Below are 21695 nucleotides of genomic sequence, written 5' to 3' on the forward strand. Positions count from 1 at the left end.
TTAATCTTCTCGTCCCGGGATGCCTCTACAAGAATAATGAGGAAGAAGAGGGAGACACTGCCCACTCATACATGTGTGAGTGCTCATATATTCAGCCTTTTGATCTAACTGGTACAGCTAGGACTCAAATTGGCATGTTCTTAATGAGCATATTCAGATGAAATGCTTTTCTTACACGCAATCACAGTCAGCGTTTAAGCAAGGATGCCAACCCCGGAATCCCCCCCAAATTAATGCTGTTGGACATTTTAATCCTAATATTTATCATTCTATGTAGCCACCATACATTCACATCAGCCAACAGATCCAATAAAAAGCCAATAAAAATGTCCTGATTGACACTGTCTGACAGGATAAATACTGCTGGGAAAGCATTTAGATGATGGCTGCGTTTTGGACATGGATCTTCCCTCCTCAGGCAATGCAGTTGTTAATGCAGCTTTAATTAGCTAATGACCTAAACGGCTGCTCCGCCTGATTGGCCGCTAGTCCCCCAGTGGGTTTAGGAGCGCTGGTCTAAGCAGAAATGACGATGAATACACCATAAATGAAAACCACTAGGGAATAGAGCTGTTAATAGGATTAATAAATCAACTTAGTGTTTGTCCTTTCTGACCGAGTAAACGAGGAGAACACGGCCGCTCACTACATGAAGGAATGAAAACTGTTGTGGGGCAAACTGATGTTTTATAACATGTTTTGATATAAAGAGCTGTAACATCAACAACATTTATGGTTGATGGCATTAAAAATGTTAACACAACAGAGAAAAAACATGGTAAAATCTTTATTTTCAGTGCAGTCAAAAGGCTGTGCTTTTACTGTATGTACACAGTAAGTCCACTTACTCATCTTTATATGACTATATACAGAAAATGAGAAATTGAATTAATACTTTTTAAGACCTTTTGTAAGACCAATCCCAAAATATTTTTAAGACCCCACTGCATCTTCAATTTCTAACCAGTTACATTGATGGAAAAGTAATATGGTGTTCTGTGTAGATTGAAACTAAAAATGTGACAACATGGTGGAGAAAATGCAGATAGTATTTGATACTGTAGTATGCAAATATATCTGTCTTTGAGATACCAGCAGTGCTAACATTAACAGACAACATGCTAGTATTACACTTGGAAAAAGCTTATTGCAAAGCTGCTTTTATAACAAAATCCTGTAAAATGTTGAAAAAAAATACTGGCCACAGCCTCAGCCCCAACGTCACCTCCACAGACCTCTTTTCAGAAAACATGCATTTGCATGCACACATCCGTCGATCACATAGTTAACCTGCTAGCTAGGGATGCAGCAGAGCTTTAAGGATGAACCAATAGCTCAGCAGGAGTGTCATCAGAGTCTTACTTGTGTTTGAAACTAAATTAAAAAAACAAACGCTGAAAAACTAGTCAACAACATTTTTGACAAATACAAAGATTGAAAATGACCTTACAGTCTTGTATATCTAAGATTCAGATCTATCTTTAATTTTAGAACTGTACTGCAGTCTTTTTGTTTCTGAGGTGAAACCTTCTATCTTCAAATTAACGTAATAAATTTGTAATTCAAAATCAGAGAAAAAAATTAGCAGCTTTGAAATGTTCCTTTTTAGAAGCTGCTTAAGGGTGTTTCTCAAGGAGTTAACCTCAAGTCCTCCAACAGAGTTTACAATACCTGAATTGCAAATGAAAATGGTTCAGACTGTTAAATGGCATTTGTAACCAAATTTACAAGTGATATTTACATTTGCTGCTGCTGTAACTCATACAGACATGCAAAACTACCTGAAACAGTCCAGTTTGGTTCAGTACAGTTTGTCATGAATTGTCACAGCAAACGCTAATCTTATTTGCATTTCAGCAGCTAATATCAATAGAGCCTCACTGGAAGTGATGGGAGATCCGGCTCTTTTTAGAGATCTGAATTATTTGGCTCAAATCAATAATAACAAGAGTCTTCCCACTCCCAAACAGCTCTTCATTTGGTATCCTTTTTGCAACGTTATGGGATAAGAGGTTGGAGAATGGATGTGTTGTGGGAAGCACTTCGGAAACAGAATCCAAAACCGAAAGCAGAGAGTAATCATAGTCCATCTCAAGAATGGATGAGATACGGCAACAGAATGGCAGCTTCAAGTGGTAGCTCACACTTATGCAGTAGTGTTACTTTTGTGGACTAAATATAGCTAGAAATAGATCTTGGATGACAAAAAACTCAGATGGAAACTAAGTTTAGTTTTGGTCAAGGAGACTAAATGAGACTTAAATGTACTTTTTTTGTTGGAAATTCAAAAACTAATATATGAGGGCATAAGCTGTTAGGAATGTTGAAGCTGCAGCTCTTCTGTCTCTCAGCTAGAAAGCAGGGATCCAAGGTTTTGCAGGGTGCTTAGAATGCACAGATACAATTTGCACCAGATTAGGGCAAAGGACTGCAACTAGAACAAAACTATAAAGGGTATCAATGACTAAACTACAAGGCAATTCAATCTTAAGACTAGAACTATATCTAAAAAGCTGTCAAAACTAACACTGTTATGTAGCAGTCTTCGAATTAACATCTTGTGTTTCCATAGCAAGGGTAAACCTGTCGTGTCTGTCACAGCAATTCTGTCATGGCAGCTGCAGTGACAAGACATAGACCCTTACAACTATAAAATTTAAGAATTTCTCTGGCTTAGAAAACTGTAATCAGTGAGTTAATGTTAGTGCTCAAGTTAAAATATATCTAATGTAGGAGCAGTCATTTATCTTTAAATAATGATAAAATAGCAGTGCAAAAAATCTTTATATTGTACCTTTAACTGCATTATACAACCATAGAATATGTCCAGAGTTAACCTTCAAATGCAGCTCAACCACTGAAGCATGCAGTCTGGATCTGGGGTCTCTGGCAGTCATGGTCATGGTCTGCTTGTTCTTTGTTCTCTGTCAATGGTAGACTCAGAGATAAAACACACACAGAGAAGCACACACTCACACAGAAGCACACACAAAGTCCAAAAGAAGAGGCAGATAACTGACAAAGACGAGGCTTTCCATCAGGGACCGACAGTAACTCTGCAGACTTAATTAGCAGCTCTCTATAAACACACTCTGTGTCATCACATCAAACTCAGCCGTGCACATCGACGCATAGCTTTCACCTGAAACACACTGACCCACATTCACACAGGCTCATGTATACACAAGTGTGCTGGTATACATAGACACAAAAAAGACAAAGGGAGCTGTTTGACAGCGTAAACATTCAATATCCTCGCTTATTCTCTCTGTGGCTCATGAATACACATCCTCATATATGTCAACAATAACACACTCAGTGAGTATGTCACATCACTGTGTGCTCACATGATCTAGTCTCTGCTCTGCAGCTTTACAGCGTGCCAGCTTTCATCAACATCCGTTTAGCAGCCGGGCAGAATCACTTCAAACAGGACATTATTGCCTGGATGACTGACTGCCTCCTATTACCCGCCTGTCTGCCTGTAAATGTTCCCCCTTGTGGGATTAATAAAGCTTGATTTAATTTCAAATGAGTGATGAGGTCTCCCACATGTCTCCCGGGACTATGGGTGCTGATATTTATCTCTCATTCTCTCCCACTCTGTCTACATTTCATCATTTGGTGCCTATACATCCCTCCCTGCAATATATTTATTGCTACTTTACTGCATTCACTGACAACAATTCTCACCAAACAGTGTCTGAAAAACCCAAATATACGTCTGCTTCTTGGTTTCAATACAATGAAGATTTACGTTCCATGGCAAATCTGTTAAATGAGGTGAAATTCAAGCCTGTAGCCAGTGGGGCTCACAGGAAAAGATCCAGAACTGAAGTCTTTAAAAAAAACAAGAAAAAAATTCTCTTTAGAATAAGAACTACCAATTATTCTAAACTAACATAAAAATAAAAAGTCTAGACTAAACATAAGCTCTTATCTTGTTAAAGGCACAATCGTGTTAAAGCTACAACATATAGACTTTTTGCACTGAAATGTCCATTAATCAAAAATTACCGCTACTACACTACATATTTTTGAGTTCTTACATGACCTCAGTTATTTCCAACACTTGTTTACTGTTGCCATTAAAAACCTTTGATGCTACATAATGTAGTGGGAACTGCTACTAGAAATGTCCCTTCTGTTGCTATATCACAGTCACATTTAGTGCTGCTTACTAGTGATGGACCACACTTATTCTCAGCAGCCCTACTGGGCATTTCCATGTTAAGTGAAGACCAGACGCACTGCTCAGCATGCCAGCCTCCATGACTTACTCCTTGTTTTGAACTGAGGACACTGTAGTGAAAAAATGGCTCTTCATAAGGAGTTTCATATACCCAACATTGGACTGAATTTTTGATTTCATGGATGAATTTCTCATCATGAGGGAGAAAATCTGTTAAAAGTTGCCGTCTGTTTAGTGAGTGATCCCAGAATGCTTCATGAGTCACTCACATCATTAACCAGGATGCTCAATATATCATTTTTGTCTCCCTCAATATGAGAAATTTCTCCAGGAAACTAGGGATGCATCATATTGGATCTTTGCCGATATCCGATATGCCTTCATTTACATATTTTAGCCAAGACTGATACCTTAAACTTCAGACCTTAAAACACACTATTTAAAGTTTCATGGTGAAGAAATTAACAAACTTCAGACCTTAAAACACACTTTAAAGTGTAAGGAATGATGATGAATAAAGAAAAAGTCTTCAGCTGACAAAGGTATGCTTGTCCTGAAACTCCATTAACTCATTGGTTCATACGGCCATTATTTACAGCTGATACAGGCAGACTTTTACAGACAAAATATTAGCTATAAATATCAGAATATGTTTATATCTGCCAATATCCAACAATTCAGTTTATAAGATAATATCTTCTGTTACTGAGATATTATTGTGCATCCCTACATGGAACCAAAAGTTGGTTAACTGTTCAGTTGATGGACCGTATGGATTGCCAGTTTGTTGAAAAAGAAGAAAACATCAGATGTGGCTGGATGTGAGCAATGCTAGTCTCTACTTGTCATATTTTGTTATTGTTTTGATTGAGAGCAACCTAGCTGCAGAATTTACATACTGTGCATGTAAGACCTTCACTTGTGACACAGCGTACAGAACAACTGCATTTTAATCTAAGCTCAAAATACATGTGAAAAAAATTAGGGGACAAACTACAACTGCACTATGGCTTATTACAGGGCTGTGTCCATCTTCTTCACTCAAAATAGTGACATGCATAGACATAATCTGATGGGGGAGATTGTCTCTAATGCACACCTGAATCATGATATCCACACAGGAAGCATTGAAACAAGTATGCCGCAGTAGAAATGGTTATAAAAACTCAACTCAGGCCTCTAACTGAAAAAGTGTGTTTGCTTCATTTAGCTGGTTTTATCATTTTCTTTGTTTCTCATGTTTATTGTATTATGACATCCGTCTTGTTATTGGTGTGCTGTTCTGGCCAGGACTCCTTTGAAAAAGAGATCTTAATCTCAAGAGACTACCTGGTTCAATAAAGGTTACATTAAAAAAGCAATAAAGAGAATAACCAGAAATGTTTGTGATGCTCAAAAAATTCTGTTTTTTCGCCTACTTAGCACCTTTTATGACTATTGAAAACAAAAGTTAAAAAACAAAGAGATAAATAAAGGAAAATGTGCAAAAATAGAAGGCGGACAGTTTACATAACTGTCTCCCTTCCTGCAGGGGCATGCAGCAACTGATTACAGAGCAATATGGTACAAAAAGTGACTCACTGTGGAGGCTTGTAGGCTGCTACTAATGAAGCAAACTGTATTAGAGACTGTATTAATGAAACATACTTTCCTGTACACATACATGCCTTACCATATGTCACCTTGTGTTTCAATTTTTCACACGTGCAACACAAAGACAAATTTCTGCTTTTGCATGCAAAAGTAAACAAAGTATTGTATTTGTTTGTTTTGGTGTGTTTTCTGTGATTTTTATGACACATATTTTACAAATGTAGATGATAGGATGTTGAAGTGATTAAGAATGCATTTTTTAAAAAGTGAACAAAGGAAACCTAATCTCCTTCTGCCTTTTTTTGGCACATGTCAGTCTATTTTCCCCCGTAGCCATGGAAACACATGGCAAGCTGCGATTGTGATGGGATGGAGTTCAAAGATGGAGCTCATATCAACAACCCCCCACTGGTTGGTTGTGATATCAGTGATGTTGCTGTGAGTATGAGAGAAAAGGGTAATGACCCCTCACACACCTCCACTCCCAATATATGAGGGGCTTAAACCTCACAAATCTGGGTCCTTTTTCAATAAAAATAGGTAGTAAAATAGCCTTTTCTCTCCCACACAGGAAAAAGTCAATGTTGCATAAGCAAAGAAGAACTTACTGCAATTCGAAGCAGGGTCCCCTTGACAGCTGCCCATCTGTCTTGTCTGCGGTCAATAACCAGGATGAAACCCACGCCTGTCGATGACAAACTGGAACACAGAAAGAGGAATCACTTATGTGACTGCAATCAGCTGCATGATTTAAACTATTAAAGATCTAGAAAATCACACACTGCAGCAAAGTATGTCTCCTCAAAGCTTTTTTAGGCACAGATAAGTCCACAGGAAACAAAAAAAAGCTGAAAAACAACAGCTAAAAAATATCCATGAAGTTTTCCTCTCTCACCAGTATCCTGGTGCTTTTCTGCTGCTTTTTTATGTTATTCTCCTCTTTATCTCCTTAAACAGCTTGTGCCTTTAATGGAAGACACTGTGAAGCACCTCCAGGTTTTTTTTGGCCATCAGCCTCCGGTTCTCCCCTGCACCCCCTCTTTCCCTCGCTGTCCTCTCTGGTCCCAAGAGAGCAGCTTTACACACCTCCAACAATCAATAACAATGACATGTGCTGCTCAACAGCACCGGTAACAAACATGATGCACCTGCTGGAAAGGTGCACCAATCAGCACCTTATATTAGAAATGTCATCCTTGTAAATCCTGAAGTTTTCAGTGTCCTTCATTTGAAACTGCCCAAAAAGGATAAAAGGATGGCAGCACGTTTAAAGACGTCCTCAGATTAAAAAAAAAGGGAAAAGGAAAACAGAGCACAGGAGGATATGTCTTTGAGGTAGATCCCAGCGTGTTTGAATGGGAGGAAGCCAAATGTTTCAGACCATCACAGCATCCAGCACACCCCCCTCTGAACTGCATTTTTAATCTGCCCAATAAAACACAGGGAGCTGCTGAAGAAAACACCACTCACAGGCCAGCTGCAGAAAGATGAGCAGCTCCAGCAGCCAGTCAGAGGAATGTGGGGGAGGGGCAGGCTCAAAGAGGAGGTACTGTAAAGCATGAGGGTTTCATTTATTTGGAAAACGCACCCTATCCATGTCTGCTTCTTCTATTTTTTCTCTCGGAAACATCCACAGGCCTACGGGTACTTTTCAACCTCTCTTTCTCTACCATTGCCATTCATCTACACAGACTCTCACTGCCATCCTAGCTCTGAAAGCTCACACTATTTTACATTTCAGCCAAGCACAAGAGGAGGAAGAGGGATTTTTTTTTCTGCCTCTTAGGCATTTATTGCTGCTGAGATGGTAGTTTATGATGAAAATGGATCACCTGAGGCTGAAATTGGAGAGAGACAAGAATGTAATGGCAAAGTTTTATGTAGTATGTTAATTTTTTCATCTCATGTCAGTGAAGCATGTCAATAACAATGTTTTCATCTTTTACCTGATTTTACAGCCCATGTGGGGATTTTAATCAGGTAATGAAATTGGCTGAAATTAATACTGTCGTCTCTTTATGACCTTTAAAATCAAACAAGATCATCAGCATAAAAAGGGACTATTGTTGCTGTTAGTGCCTGAAACTGTCTGGTGTCACATAGTGATTATAAGCCACTGACTACATAAAACATGGACATTGTCTCAGTGGTGTCACCCATTGGTTCCTGAAGAGACACTCTAAAGCCTGAAGATGGCAGTTACCATTCTGGAAATGCTGTCTTACACTTACTTTACACCCACCTAGTAGAAGACAAAGAGGTAGAGCAAGGCATGCTCACAGAAATAGCTGATCCTCTGAAAGTCCAGTAAATGGGCTCTTCCAAATACACTTGGATAATATCGATATATGTGTAAGATGAGTAGCATTGATGCTAGGTTCCTGGCTAAAATATACCTCTTTTTGGAGCTGAAAAATGTATTGATGAGTTGTTTTGGGGTGTATATGTCCCTTTAAAAGCTTTCTGTTTCCTCTCGTTTCTTATGGTATCCTGACTTGTGGTCATCGATGAAGCGTCGATGAGATTACTAGTCAAATGTTTTAGTGATACAGGGCCCTATACATTATTAAAATAGTCAAAAAATGTTCATTTTGTTTTAAAAAAAAATTAAAAGTGTATTTTGTTGCTTTAATATTCATCTTTTAGGTTTAAAATAAGATATGGTTTTCATAGCTAACTTTACACAGACTATAACCCTGACCCACAAAAGAATAGCGCTGCTTTTGTGCATTTTCATGCAGTGCAAAAGGCAAAAAAGACAGCATCTGATCCACAGAGCACATAAAAAGGGAAAATCCACACAAACTGCTCAGCTGAGCAAACAGCAGCCTGTCCCTTTTGCATGCACATGAATGAGGGAATATTCAAAAAAATGGTGCAAAGTTGCTCCCCTCATATGCAAATAAGCCTCATTACTAATAAATGAGGTAATAAATAAAACTGTACCTTTTTTTTGCTCAGAGTTATCAAGAAAAAACTCTGAAGAGGTCCTGCATGGTCCACTAGGGGGCCAAAACTGGCACATCAAAGTTTTTACAGGAGCTTTAAATTTGTCTGAAAATTTGCTCTTAAGTTAAGCAATTTAAAAATGAAGCAATGTGTGTTATCAAAATGTGACCATTTACAAATAAGATAACAGTTTATATCATAGCAGGACAAAGACTAAGCGCAAACTATTATGACCTACTACAATACATTTAAAATAAATAGCCTGGGTCTACACATGGCTACTTTAAATGTATGAAAGTTTACATGTTGCCTGCATGTTTTTAATGCTTTTTAATGTTTGGGGGTTATCTTAATGTACACAGACACAGTCAAACAAATAACCTTCTTCATTTCTATAGTCATACTAGCTTGTGCTGCTCCAGTGTCCGAATAATAATTGGATTTTTAAGAATAAAGAGTAAAGCTAAGCTGTGAGGAGGTTCTGCCTAATGTCAGTGCAGTGATGAGGGAAATTTGCTGCATAAATGCATTTGCAGACATACATTTAAACACACACTGATACACCCTCTCCTGCTTCTGTAGCCCTGTTGTGTAGGAAGTGACCGGGTGAATATGAGTGCAATGGCACATTAAATTAAAAACAGATTATAGAGCTGTGGTGCAGCACGTTACGAATCTGTGATCTTTAAAATCCCTTTAACATAAAATCAATCAAAACTTGCTTATTTTGTGCATGCAAAGAATTAAAAAACATAAATGTAAATCCTGCAGTAAATAAATTTGAATACAGGAAATAATCTATTACTTCATACATCCAAATAGACAGGTTTTGCTTGAACACAAATAAATAGTAACAGTTGATACTGAAGCAAACATGTGTTGTGATATGAATCAGCCCTAAAAACTATCTCAGCCATTAACATTGATCAAAAAGTATTAATTTCACACCAGCAGCAGCTGCTGAAGGTCATAATACACAGTGGTAGGACATTTGCTCCTGGCTGCGGGCCGTGTGAGCCATGTCAGGGGTGTCAGTCCCTCAGGTGGCTCCAGCCATCTGCTCTCTGTGATCACAGCAGCTTGAGGGTCAACACTCTCTCCCTCCTGTGAATGACCCTCATTCAGATGACTAAATCTGACCACAGAGAGATGCATTCAGGCAGGGGATTGTGTCTTTTTGGGTCTGATATTAAAACTGTTGTGCAGTTTGTATTGGTTCATTTTTTTAGATTTAAATGTTAACTTAAAGGTACAATATGTAGAAATTTTGCATGGGAAAATATTACCCTACTATATATTTCTAGTTGAGTACTTACATAAGCTCAAAATTTTTCCAATAGCTTCCAAAGCTGGAGAAATGAGTAAATTTGTAGTTTTAACAGTCTGTGTTACCATAGCAGCCACCATCACTGCGGCAGCATGTTTACTGTTGTCGTGGAAATTCTGGATGTTACGTTAACGATTGCTACGTAATTGCTACAGGAAGCTGCTGTTCTGTTGCTGTATCTCATTCATGCTTAGGCAAATTGACAACCAGGCTTGCTACAGGTTGCTCTGCAATGTTCTTAAAGCCTACCAGTTCATACAACTACAACTGGAGGAGATGATGTATTGTTTTACAGCAACAACTCTCACGCTCACTCAATAAAGGTGGTTTATATATCGCAATAGATCGGTTTCTACAAGCAGGACGGTACTGCACATTAACAGTTTTTTTTTTGTTGTATATTTACCATCATGATAATGAATAACATTAGGTTGTATGATTTCAGCACTAGGGTTTGTCATTCCCATTGTAACATGGCTACGAAATTTCACATATGAATAGAAAAAAGTTTTCCTGCTTACTTGATGGAGCATGAATAAAATCTGCCACCGAGTGTGCATTTGGTTGCCCAAGCAACATTTGAGATTGTTTATTTATTTACTATAAGGGACAGTGCACATTAATGAACATAGACATGTTAATATGCCAGATCGTAGCCATAGGCTCATTGCCATCCATAGTCACTGGCAGGTTGATGGTATACATATAGAAGTGTACATAAAGCACATACATAATAAAAAATAGACATAAAATTAGGCAACACCCAGAGACCAAACAACACAAACAGTACAATACTATCCACATGTATCAATACTGAAGGTGGCTATGGGACTTTGCTTGAAACTAACCAGTGTGCTGACCAATGTGACCAGTGTTAAGTGTGGAAGGTGTTTGTGCATAAGGCAGGTGGTAAAGTGCTTAAGTATTTCACACGATCATGACTGTGCTAAAGGAAACTGCATATTTGCCCGTGTAGAGATAATGATAAACATGGTCACAACTCTGGTTTGTCCTGAGCCACGCTTTCAGTCGACCTTTCATACTTGTAAAGCTGGAGTTTCCATGACTGAGAGTGGTAAACTGTTCCAAAGTAAGCTCCTTTAAAAAAAAAGGTGATGAGGTAGAAAAGCTGTTGAAGGTGGCCTTGTTGGTTAATGTTGCAAATACGCTGCAAGTAGCTAGCAGTACAAACCAGGAAGCCACTTTGACAGCTCATTCATCTTTGAAACAAAAATGGTGGCCCTCTGTTTTGTAAATACAACTTAAGGAGAGTATTTTTTGTTGAACAGAGTCCTCATATCAAAACAAGAAGTAAGCAATGTAGCTGCACATGTACGACTTTGTACAGATGCATGCCCTTTGTGATCATGTAAATTTCACTGAGTTCAGAAACTTCAGCTCAGCTGTCTGTATGCATTATTCAGATTCAAACAGTCAGATGCTCTGCAGTTTCTATTTTTACACCAGTGCAGACATGATAAAGCAAAAGAGAGACAGCCAAGGGGAGTGATGGAGCAAAATAAAGCAAAACAACACATTTAGGAATCATTTAACATCAAAATGCATTAAAGGAGGTAATTTTTTTCTCTTGGATCTACATAACTTGATATATTTTTGTACATTTGTATTATTTTGAGTGTCTGGGGAATAAAGAAAGAAATAAAGAAAAACAGAAATACAGATTTAAATTAACTGTTACAGAGGATGGTGTTAAGAGAAGGAGAATGGGATGATTTTGTACATTTCCCCTCCCCCCTTGTTCAATCAGGTCCATTCATTCATGTAAACAAAGGCAGTCTGCAGGAAACTGATAAGAGGCTGGATTAATAACTGGCCTTCTTATTAATTAGATAATGAGAACACCTCTCTCTTATAGTTATGCTTATAATACACAGACTGTCCCATCTCATCCACAGCATGCATTGTCTGCAGCCTGTGCATTTTAAGGGCTAAACTGTGTCGAAGGACCCGCTGCCCCCTACTGGCACACTTCTTTTATCATGAGAGAGGCATTTCAGCAACAAAATTAGCGACTTTGTTATCTCCTAGATAATGAAAACTCCTAACAGACCGTTGTCCACCTATTGTGAATCTGTTTCTTCTGACTGATGGCATCCTCTGGAGTTAAAAAAAGTATAAAGTGTGATACAGGAGATAAGACAAGGACATATGAGTTTGTATGTTCTGTTTTAACAGTGTTATAATGACTCAGTATTGGTGTCCTTTACCTGGGCACACTGGTCAGGTATGTCAGCACGTTGTGAAACTCTCTGTCTGTGATCTCTCCAAACGTGGGGAACTCTGGGAACACGATGATGGGGCTGCCATTATCCCCTCTACCTCCTAAAAAGACAAGAAAGGACATAGAGTTTATATAGAGAGACAAGTATGGAGGAATTATGTAAGAGTGCTTTGAGTGCACCTTTGTGAATTTGTCTGAGGACTTTGTCATCAATATTTAAGGAAAATGTTAAAAATAAACTGGGTGTGATAACAAGGCACTAAACGAGAGGAAACTGTGGCCACAGGGGGGTGCTGGTGTTAAAGCTGCTGTCAGGGAAGAGGGAAGGCTTTGCAGAAAGAAAACTGCAAAATCCATCACAAGAAAGGATGAGTCTGGTACCTTTTAACTTAAAGAGACAGACAAATAAACAAACACGGCTAAGTTTCCACTAAAGACATGGAAAATAGGGCCTTGAAAAGTCTACAGTTGATTCAAAAATACACTAAAAATAAGCTGGTTTTGCAGAAAATGTATTACAACCTAATTCTTTCCACACTATGTATTTCCCCAAATCTTTTCTGTGACACTCAGACTTCCTAATATAAATTACACTTTTTAGTCTATGGCTAAATTAGCAGACTATGTGTTTATATATCCAACAGAGCTTTGGCAAATGGCTCTTCAACATGAGTCTGGTTCTACTCAAAGTTTCTGCCTGGTAAAATTGAATTTTTCCTTTCTACTGCAACTTTGTGAAATTAAAAATGCTAAACGTATGGTGGATTGCTGTGCTCTCTGTACATAATATGAAGCTTAGCATTAGTTCATGCAGGACGTGGTAGTCATACGCCCAGCCGTGATCAGCTGACAACCAGCTGATCCCAATTTCTGCCTGCCAGCTCTCACAGCCAATCACAACAATGTCTCTCAACACAGCGGTGCATTTAAATATGATGTACTTCTCACTAGTCCCTGCTTGCATCAGTTCTGATGCATCACACTGCTGCTGCTGGAAAGCTCTACCCTAGCCTCCTCCTTTATAGCATAAAGCTTGTTGTACCCTCACATTCAGATTCATGCTACTATGGATTAATGGCTTTTAAACTAATTGTATTGTATTCAATACGCATTGTCATAAATGTATCTATCAATATGGAGGTTTCTAGTAGGGCTGGGCAATTAATTGAAAATTGGATTAAATTACAATATACCCTGCTGCAATTTTCAAATCGCAGAAGGTGCAATATCTCTCTAACCTGAAACTTGTGTCAAAATACCAGTTTAAAACTTTTTTTTGCAGCAGAGACATTATGCATTACATACCTTGCAATTATTCAAGTGCCATGTTTTTAGAATAGTCTACAAAAAAGTCTACTTTCTTCATTTCTGTACTTTTTCTTATGAATGACATTAAAAATCACTCCCTTTTAAACAACATTTCATATTCAATTTGCAATACGAGTCAAAATCATCACAATTAGATCTTTTTTTCCTAACTGATCAGCCCTTGTTTAATCTAATATTGTGTGGGTTATAAAATACAGTTATTTATTGCTTTTGTATAATAGACAACACATAAAATGAGGAACTTGAAACATAACCACATATCACATTGCAATCGCAATATTGGGGGGAAAAAAATCGCAATTGGATTATTTTCCCAAATCGTTCAGCCCTAGTTTCTAGGCATGTGCTCTGTTGAAAGTCAAAGCATGCTGCTTGACTAGCCCAGGGACCCTCTTTGTAATAAAGATTGACCAGCTGATGCTTTAAAAAGAGGTATTTATTTATTTATACATTCAAATATAACAGATTGCATTGGAAAACTTGGCTTTAGTCTTACTTTAAAAATAGCAAACTGCATAGCATCTACATCAAAACAATTGCTTAAGTAACTGGGTATTTTACTATTTTTTGTTCATGACTTTAAGGGAGCTCTGCATACCAAAATTTGTTCACTTTATGAGATCAGCATTACTGTCTTTTATATGTATGCTGTACAAAAGATGGGACTATCTGTAGTAGGTATGTAGAAAATATGTAACCTTCTGTACATAAGACACTAATGTTAATCCACAGTGATGTGAAGTAGTAATTCCCCCCTTCCTTATTTCTTACTTTTTGCACATTTGTCATATTTAAATGTGACAGTTAAATGTTTCAGATTAAAAAAAATTCTAATATTAGAAAAAAACAACCTGAGTAAACACAAAATGCATTTTTAAATTATTTTATTGACTGGGGGAAAAAAAGCCATCCAAACCTGTCTGGCTCTATGTGAAAAAGAACACCCCCCCCCCTTTTAAAATCATAGTATGACTTTGATTAACCACATGTTTTGGAAAGCTGGGTTCAATTTCACTAGCTACATAAAGAAATCACACAAAAGAACCTGTCTGACAAAGGGAAATAGGCTTAAAGCCATTTCTGAGGCTTTGGAACTCCAGCGAACCATGGTGAGAGCCATTAGCCACAAATAGAGAAACCTTGGAAAAGAAGTCAACCTCCCCAGGAATGCCTGGCCTACCAAAATTAGTCCAAGAGCACATCAACAACTCATTCAGGAGGTCAAAAAGAACCAAGAACAAAATATAAAGATCTGCAGGTATCACTTGAATCAGTTAAGGTCAGTGTTTATGACTAACAATAAGAAATAGACTGAGCAAAACTGGCATCCATTTGAGATTTTCAAGTCCAAAACCACCACTGAAAAAAAGAACACAGCTCTTCTCACACTTGACAGAAAATACCTTGATGATCCCCAAAACTTTTAGGAAAAATACTTTGTGGACTGAGACAAAAGTTGAACTTTGGAAGGTGTGCATCCTGTTACATTTGGAGTCAAACTAACAGCATTTCATCAAAAGAACCTCTTACCAACAGTCAACAATGGTGGTGGTAGTGTGATAGTCTGGAGCTAGGGTTCAGGATCTGGACCATACGCTGTAACTGATGGAACGATGAATTCTGCTGAGAAAATCCTGAAGGAGAATGTCCAATCATCACTTTGTGACATCACGCACACTTGACACACTTACAGTGCTTTTTTTTTCAGCACTATAATAAGGACAATATGTCTTATTATTCAAAGTCCCCCCTCAATATGAAGCAGTAAAAAACTGAAAAACTGAAAAACGTCTTTTATATTTTCAATAAATTCAACTTAAATTCCTCTTTCATACCACCAGTGTTGTTCGATCAGCAGTGACCCAATCACTGCCATAAGACTCTGGTCAAAATATCATTAAATCCTGATTGGTGCTCACAAATATGTGACATCCCTTTTCTGACATAGACCTCCCAACTTCAGACTGATGAAAAGGGCTAGAAAAGCACGGAAGAAGCACTAGGGAAAACTACAATGTTAGAAGATGCTGCTAAAATGTCTAATTTCAGCATGACGTGTTTTTTTGTCTGATTTTTCAAAGTGAGAGGCTCTTTGGGAAAATATTTTTGAAGAGCCTTTAGAAAACATTATTTTAGTCTCTTTTCAAGATGTATTTATATTTCTAAATGGTATGAAGACGTCAAACAGAGCGCCTCTTTTGTGTCTGTACACAATGATTATTGTTGAAATTGACACATTCATCCTCGCCTTACACTACAGTACACAGTCACACAGTCACACAGCTGCTCTGTCAGTATTCATGACGGGAATATCAGTCTGTCTGCCTTTTCTTCCTCCCTCATCACTATGGCAACAACAAGTGCACGGTCATGGTTTCAACGTCTGCTCGGATCTTTGTTTGTAAAATGGTTCCTGGACTCGGCTGCAGACACAAACACAAGAGACTTAGAGTGGATAAAAAGGTGTCACAAATATCTGGACCGTGCTGTGAAAGACGACTCACATGTGGAGTAAAGATTTTCTCAGGGAAGAAAAAGGAGGGTTATCATAAAGCGGACACAAAGAGAGGCAGCACGTTTACTAAAGTCACTGTCAGAGCAGCAACCAGACAGTGAACAAACAGGGAAGAGGAAAAGGTGGCTGATATTTGAATAGCAAATCATAACTAAGAGGAGAACAGTTCACGTTTACTACGCAAATATCAAGCTGAGTCGTTACAGTACAAATATATCCAGGGAAGCCTGTAATGAGAGGGATTTTTGTCTTAAGCTGTTTTAATCACAGCATTTTAAGGTACTATATGTATACATTTAGAGGTCTGACTTCCTAATCGAAACAAAAGTTAGTCATGTAGTCTTGCTTGGTAGGCAGAAAACTATCTGTACTAGCTGCAATGTAATCAATGTATAAATTTCTATATTTAAAGCACATAAGCTACAATCCTTGTTTGTTGCCAACTGCTGATTCAAATTGTTTTTTGAAGTGACATTTTTGCTTTCTGTAATGCAAGGCAACAAATTTACCTCTCCTCAGCTGACTCACTGTTGCAACGTCATCCTCCTGCAGTATTCATGTCCCATGAGACATCAGAGCAAGACTTTGGTTTCTGGTAAGTTAAAGGGACTTACATTTAAGGGTCTATTTTTGTAAGGATCTTTTCACTGATGTTATCAGACACTTAAAAAAGCAGTCTGAGCCTCACTGTTGCAAAGACAAGCTCTCTGAGTGGATGCATGCAGCAGTTGCCTCAAAAGATCTCAACCAATGGCTAAATATAAAGATAGATGAGCAAGGCACAGGACTATTAACCTGTTAAGTATCAGAGTTAAGAATTAAAAAAAAGAAAAAAAATATTCTTTAATGTGGACGTCAAATAAAAAAAAAAGATTATTAAACCTTAAACTTCTGTTAAACTCCATTTTTGTTAACATCATTTACAAAGCAGGAGTGCATGATCTCTTGTAGCTTGTTAAACAACAAGCAGAAATATCCCTAATATTTTATTTTGAAACGCTGCTTAACCCAAAATGAACGTCCATAATTGCAGAGCACCAAATTGCAGTTATTTGTATGTATAAAGCAATCTGTTAATCTTTATGGATGTAGCATGTAATAAGATGAAATATTACATACATTGTTTTGGCTGCTACCTGGGTCTTGTCTAATCTCAGTGAGATTTCCTGGTTAGATAAAGGTACAAATCAAAATAAAATAAAACAAAAATTATTTGTTTGGTTTGAATCTTTTGCTGAATTTGGATTGTGAGGATATTTCTCTGCCTTTTTTGTTGGAATATTATGATCCATAGAGCCCAGTGGAGCTTCAAATATTGATTTAAAAGTCCATATATTGTTGTTTGTTTGTTTGGGTGTGGATATCGGCTGCTGTGCTGGTTGAATCCTGGAATGTTAGATATCATGAGAATCTACTCTTTCTAGCAATTAATGCACTGCAAAACCAAACAAGTAAAAAATACTCAAAATATCCATAATAACTGATTTAATGAAAGTTTTTCAACAGTGGAAATACTTGTTTAGGGTATGACTCGAGGTAAAAATTACATGTTTCTCTCCCACTGCAATTTTTCCTTATATGTTTCATACTTTAATTTTGGACCCAGAAAGAGCTCTTCACTGAGTTAAGTACATCATCCTTGCTTTGTTGAAGTTGGTCCTTACAGACAGAACTTCCCTAACTGAGTGGGTAACTTCACTCATGATGCAAAAGTGTATACTGCCCAAAGGCATGCCCAAAGGAAAGCTACGCAGATTAAGAGATGATTGTCAATAAATTAAGTACAATGACAAAAATCCTCCTAGTGGTCAAGTACTGTTTATTCCAAAATAAAAACCTGTTCTATCAACTCAGAAAAAAAGAGCTGAAAAAGCTATTTTGGAGTTTTTTAGTTAACACTACTCATACTCATTTTTAACCAGATTTTATTGTTTGGTCTAACAATGTGGCATGACACACAGCAGTTCGTAAATAATTTTGATACCGAGGAGAAAATATACTATAAAGTTTTAACATTAGCGTTTATGCAAATTTAAACTAATTATGATGGCTTCACTGTTATCAGTTATAACGTCTTTGCTAACATAGACAGTTGTCAAAGTAAAATGTCTGATTTACTGTGCTGTCCAGTGTTAATTTTGGCAGCTATTTTTAATTTTAATTTTAGTCTTTGAATAAAATGCATTTTAGTTTTAGTCCCATTTTAGTCATTTCTACCCTTTTTAGTTTTAGTCTAGTTTTAGTCAATGAAAACTCAAAACACTTTAGTCTAGGTTTAGGGTTAATCTTTACTTTCAGTCCAAGCATTTATTTTCTTGTCTAAATTTGGTACCAAGTCATGGTAGCGTGTTCCATGCACCCTGCCAAACCTGGGGTCCCTGCTTTCTACAACTGAGAGGCAGAAGAGCTACAGATTCATTGCATTGTGACAGATTTACCCACAATGGAGAAATATCACAGATTTTAAATGTCTGACGAAAACTAAATTAAATTTTAGTCTAGTTTTAGTCATTCTGACTAATACTAAACTTAGTCTTTTTCAGTTTTAGTCATAACAGATCTATTTTTGTTAGCTGTAGTCTAGTTTTTTCATGGGAAAAAAAGACTGTTGACTAAAAGTTTTAGTCATAGTTTTAGCTGACGAAATTAACACTGGTGCTGTTCTCTGCTTTCCATTCGTTGGTCATAAATGAAGCTTAAATATCCACAGTGGCTGCTGACATCCTGCACATTTGAGGCCAGAGTCTTTGTAGCTGTGGTCTGCTGGAAGAGCTTCAGTCTTGATATAATTGACTTTGCTTCTGCATTCTATAAAACATTTAATTTGGATAAAATATTAAAGGTGCCAGTCTGAAGCATGCACTCACAGTTTTAGAAAGTTAATGACTCTTGTGTTATAGTGTCCCATTTGCTCCTTCTATTCATCCTTTACTCTGCAAAGGAGCTGCATTTGTCAGCACAGCTCTTAACTATGGTGTAACTCTCCTTTCCTAGCAAGAACTAAACTCCTCTTCTCACAAATGTCTTCTCTTGAGCATACATCTCAGTAAAAACAACTTACTATAATCACAGAAATCAAGTTTCAGAAAAAAATGAGATGCTGTGTATTTTTACTTTATAGTTTGACCCATTAGTGCATTTTCACATTCCTGGCCTCTGTGTGGGTAGCATGTTCAATGAAGGTAAAATACTGAATTCTCCTTGGAGAGTAAAAAAGTATACGTTCTTCTTAATTTTTGTTTTTGGGGTGTGGTCATATCCTTGATCTTTTAATACAGCCTGTGATTTCAACTTGCATTACATTTCCAAAACAAATCAGAACAAAGCACATCAAATTTGTACATATCACTAATTTAGACCCAAAAATTAGTCTAAATATAATCCTGCTTTAAGAAACCCTGCATGACACTTAAATAAACAAGCACACAGCATATGAATTGGTGGGAAAAGGCCAAGCTTAACACTTACAAAATGTAAATCAAAGTTAAAGTTTCACCTGATAAGAAGGCAAACTGCTTCTTGAGGTCAGGGGTGATGTCAGCCGCACGGAGGGGACTGCTGTCCAACTGCATGATCTCATCTGGAGAGAGAGGAAATTAAAAAGTAACATTAAAGCTCAATACTCAAGTAGGGATGACTTTCATAATCAACTGTGTAATCAAATGGTTTCAGCCATTGGTTTCACTTTGTTCTGTTAAACAACAAAACAGTAAAGTCAGTTACAAGAGATGCTTTCTCTAATATACTGAAAATCACATTTAAACATCAAACAACATTTTCAAGCATTATAAATACAAGAGTAGTTTTCCTGCAGGTAGCATAAGCTGCATTTTAGAGCAAATTAATGTGCATTGTTGTAGATAACAGTGAAGTATTGACAAATTAACAGGCTTCCAACTTAAAGAGTTCTCAATCCCACATGGACTACCCTCATAAGGATTAAAATAATCAGATTTAGGCTTGATTAGCCCAGTGGGAGGAGGAAGATTGGAGTTAAACCAGTGATCAAAATAAAGGTTCATAGCACACACTCACAGGGGGGATAAAATAGTATAGTCCAGCCAGTGTTTCAGCTGTGAGACACATTATTTACTTGATATATCATACAAATACTAGGGCACCAGCCAGTCAAAGAAACTTGACCAACTGAAATTGCATTCATCAACTAGTTGATAAGTCATTTAAAAAGAACGTCATGTGTAGATAAACCAAGCAGTGATGGTGGTGGTCTAAAAGAAATTTTAAAAAAGTGCTTTTTGTAGCATAAAACAATATTCCAAAAATAAACCTGAAATAGCATTTGATTCAAAGCTGACCAGTGATGATTTCCACAAATATAACTAGGCTTTTAATGTCTTTTTCAATTACTAACTTTTAATGTTTACCAAATATGCAAATGAGGTGAGGCTTTTACCACAGCAAACTTCTTACAGTATTTGAAATACAGTAAAGCAGTAAGAGATAGTGTAGGGTAATTTCACATTATTTAGGGCTAATGTGTTTGTAAAATAAAAGTTCTATTTACTAACTCTGTAAATGTTGAGTGTTTATTAGAGTAATTTTGTAACTGTCGAGGGCAGGGATGCAGTTAGTCGCTAAAATGGTTAAATTCGTTTATCAAATTAGACGAATTTACGAGTTGGCTAAACTAATTACCTATCATTTTTTATAAACAGGCTTGAATTCCTGGTCTACGACGCTCTGAGGAATTTGACTGTTTTCTAGGGAATTTCTCCTCTTTAGACTAGTCGACTGAGTTGTAATCAGAGTAGATCTGTTTACTGAGGTGAACTGAAAACAAGTCTACAGGTTGGGATGCAAAGAAAAACTTTATGGGACCAGTAGACTCTGCTGTTTTGCTCCTTTGCTCTCTATCTGTCAGCAAATTTGAACATTATTGTTAGCATTTATATGAGAATCAGGCAGTGGGTATTTCACCAACCGATTGGAGGATGTCACACCTAAAAAAAAAACACCATTACATGTTTATAGCTGTTAAGACAAATCTCAAACATGCATCATTTTGATATGATAAAAAAATGACAGTACTGTGGTTAAGTTATTTTACAAAGAAGTAGGTTCAAGTTCATGATTACCCATAAGCAGTTTCCCCACTATAGATGGCGTATGCACTGATTTTTATCCAAGAAACTTTCATTGATGCTCTTTGAGTTAAAACTGGATTTAGTCCAGCTTGTAAAATGAGAGCTGCCAAAACAGATCAATACAGGATAAATCAGACAGCTTACACTTCTTTAGTGTAGGGTTATTATGTTTCTGTCTGTCTGAGATCTTACACACTCATTCACATCAGCTAAATAGTGCAGATCTTTATGTTTCACATTTTAATTTCCATGGAAATATAGTTTAGAAAGCATGTGAAGCTAAAGTTATGATTGATAGAAAAGGGAAATTTGTCTGTTTACATCCTGATCACACATATCTATTTGGATAAAAGCACCCATACAGTATATACTCACAAAACATGCATTATTACCCTCATTATTTACCAAAGAAAAACAAGATCGATAGGCTTGGTATCTTATCA

At 37.2% G+C, this 21695-nt stretch overlaps 1 protein-coding gene across 4 annotated transcripts in view; it reads right to left on the minus strand.

Annotated features, from left to right (window-relative positions):
• mcf2lb (mcf.2 cell line derived transforming sequence-like b) overlaps positions 1 to 21695 on the minus strand; it is a 68441-nt gene that overhangs the window by 19135 nt on the left and 27611 nt on the right. For all 4 annotated transcript variants that reach the window (XM_041807075.1, XM_041807077.1, XM_041807074.1 and 1 more), the window contains exons 2-4: positions 19644 to 19727; positions 12290 to 12404; positions 6394 to 6484 (exon numbers count right to left, since the gene is read on the minus strand). In XM_041807075.1, the coding sequence (XP_041663009.1) occupies positions 6394 to 6484; positions 12290 to 12404; positions 19644 to 19727 (290 nt within the window). The remainder of the gene's footprint in view (positions 1 to 6393; positions 6485 to 12289; positions 12405 to 19643; positions 19728 to 21695) is intronic.

Source organism: Cheilinus undulatus, linkage group 15 (genome assembly GCF_018320785.1).
Source record: "Cheilinus undulatus linkage group 15, ASM1832078v1, whole genome shotgun sequence".
NCBI classification, from domain to species: domain Eukaryota; kingdom Metazoa; phylum Chordata; class Actinopteri; order Labriformes; family Labridae; genus Cheilinus; species Cheilinus undulatus.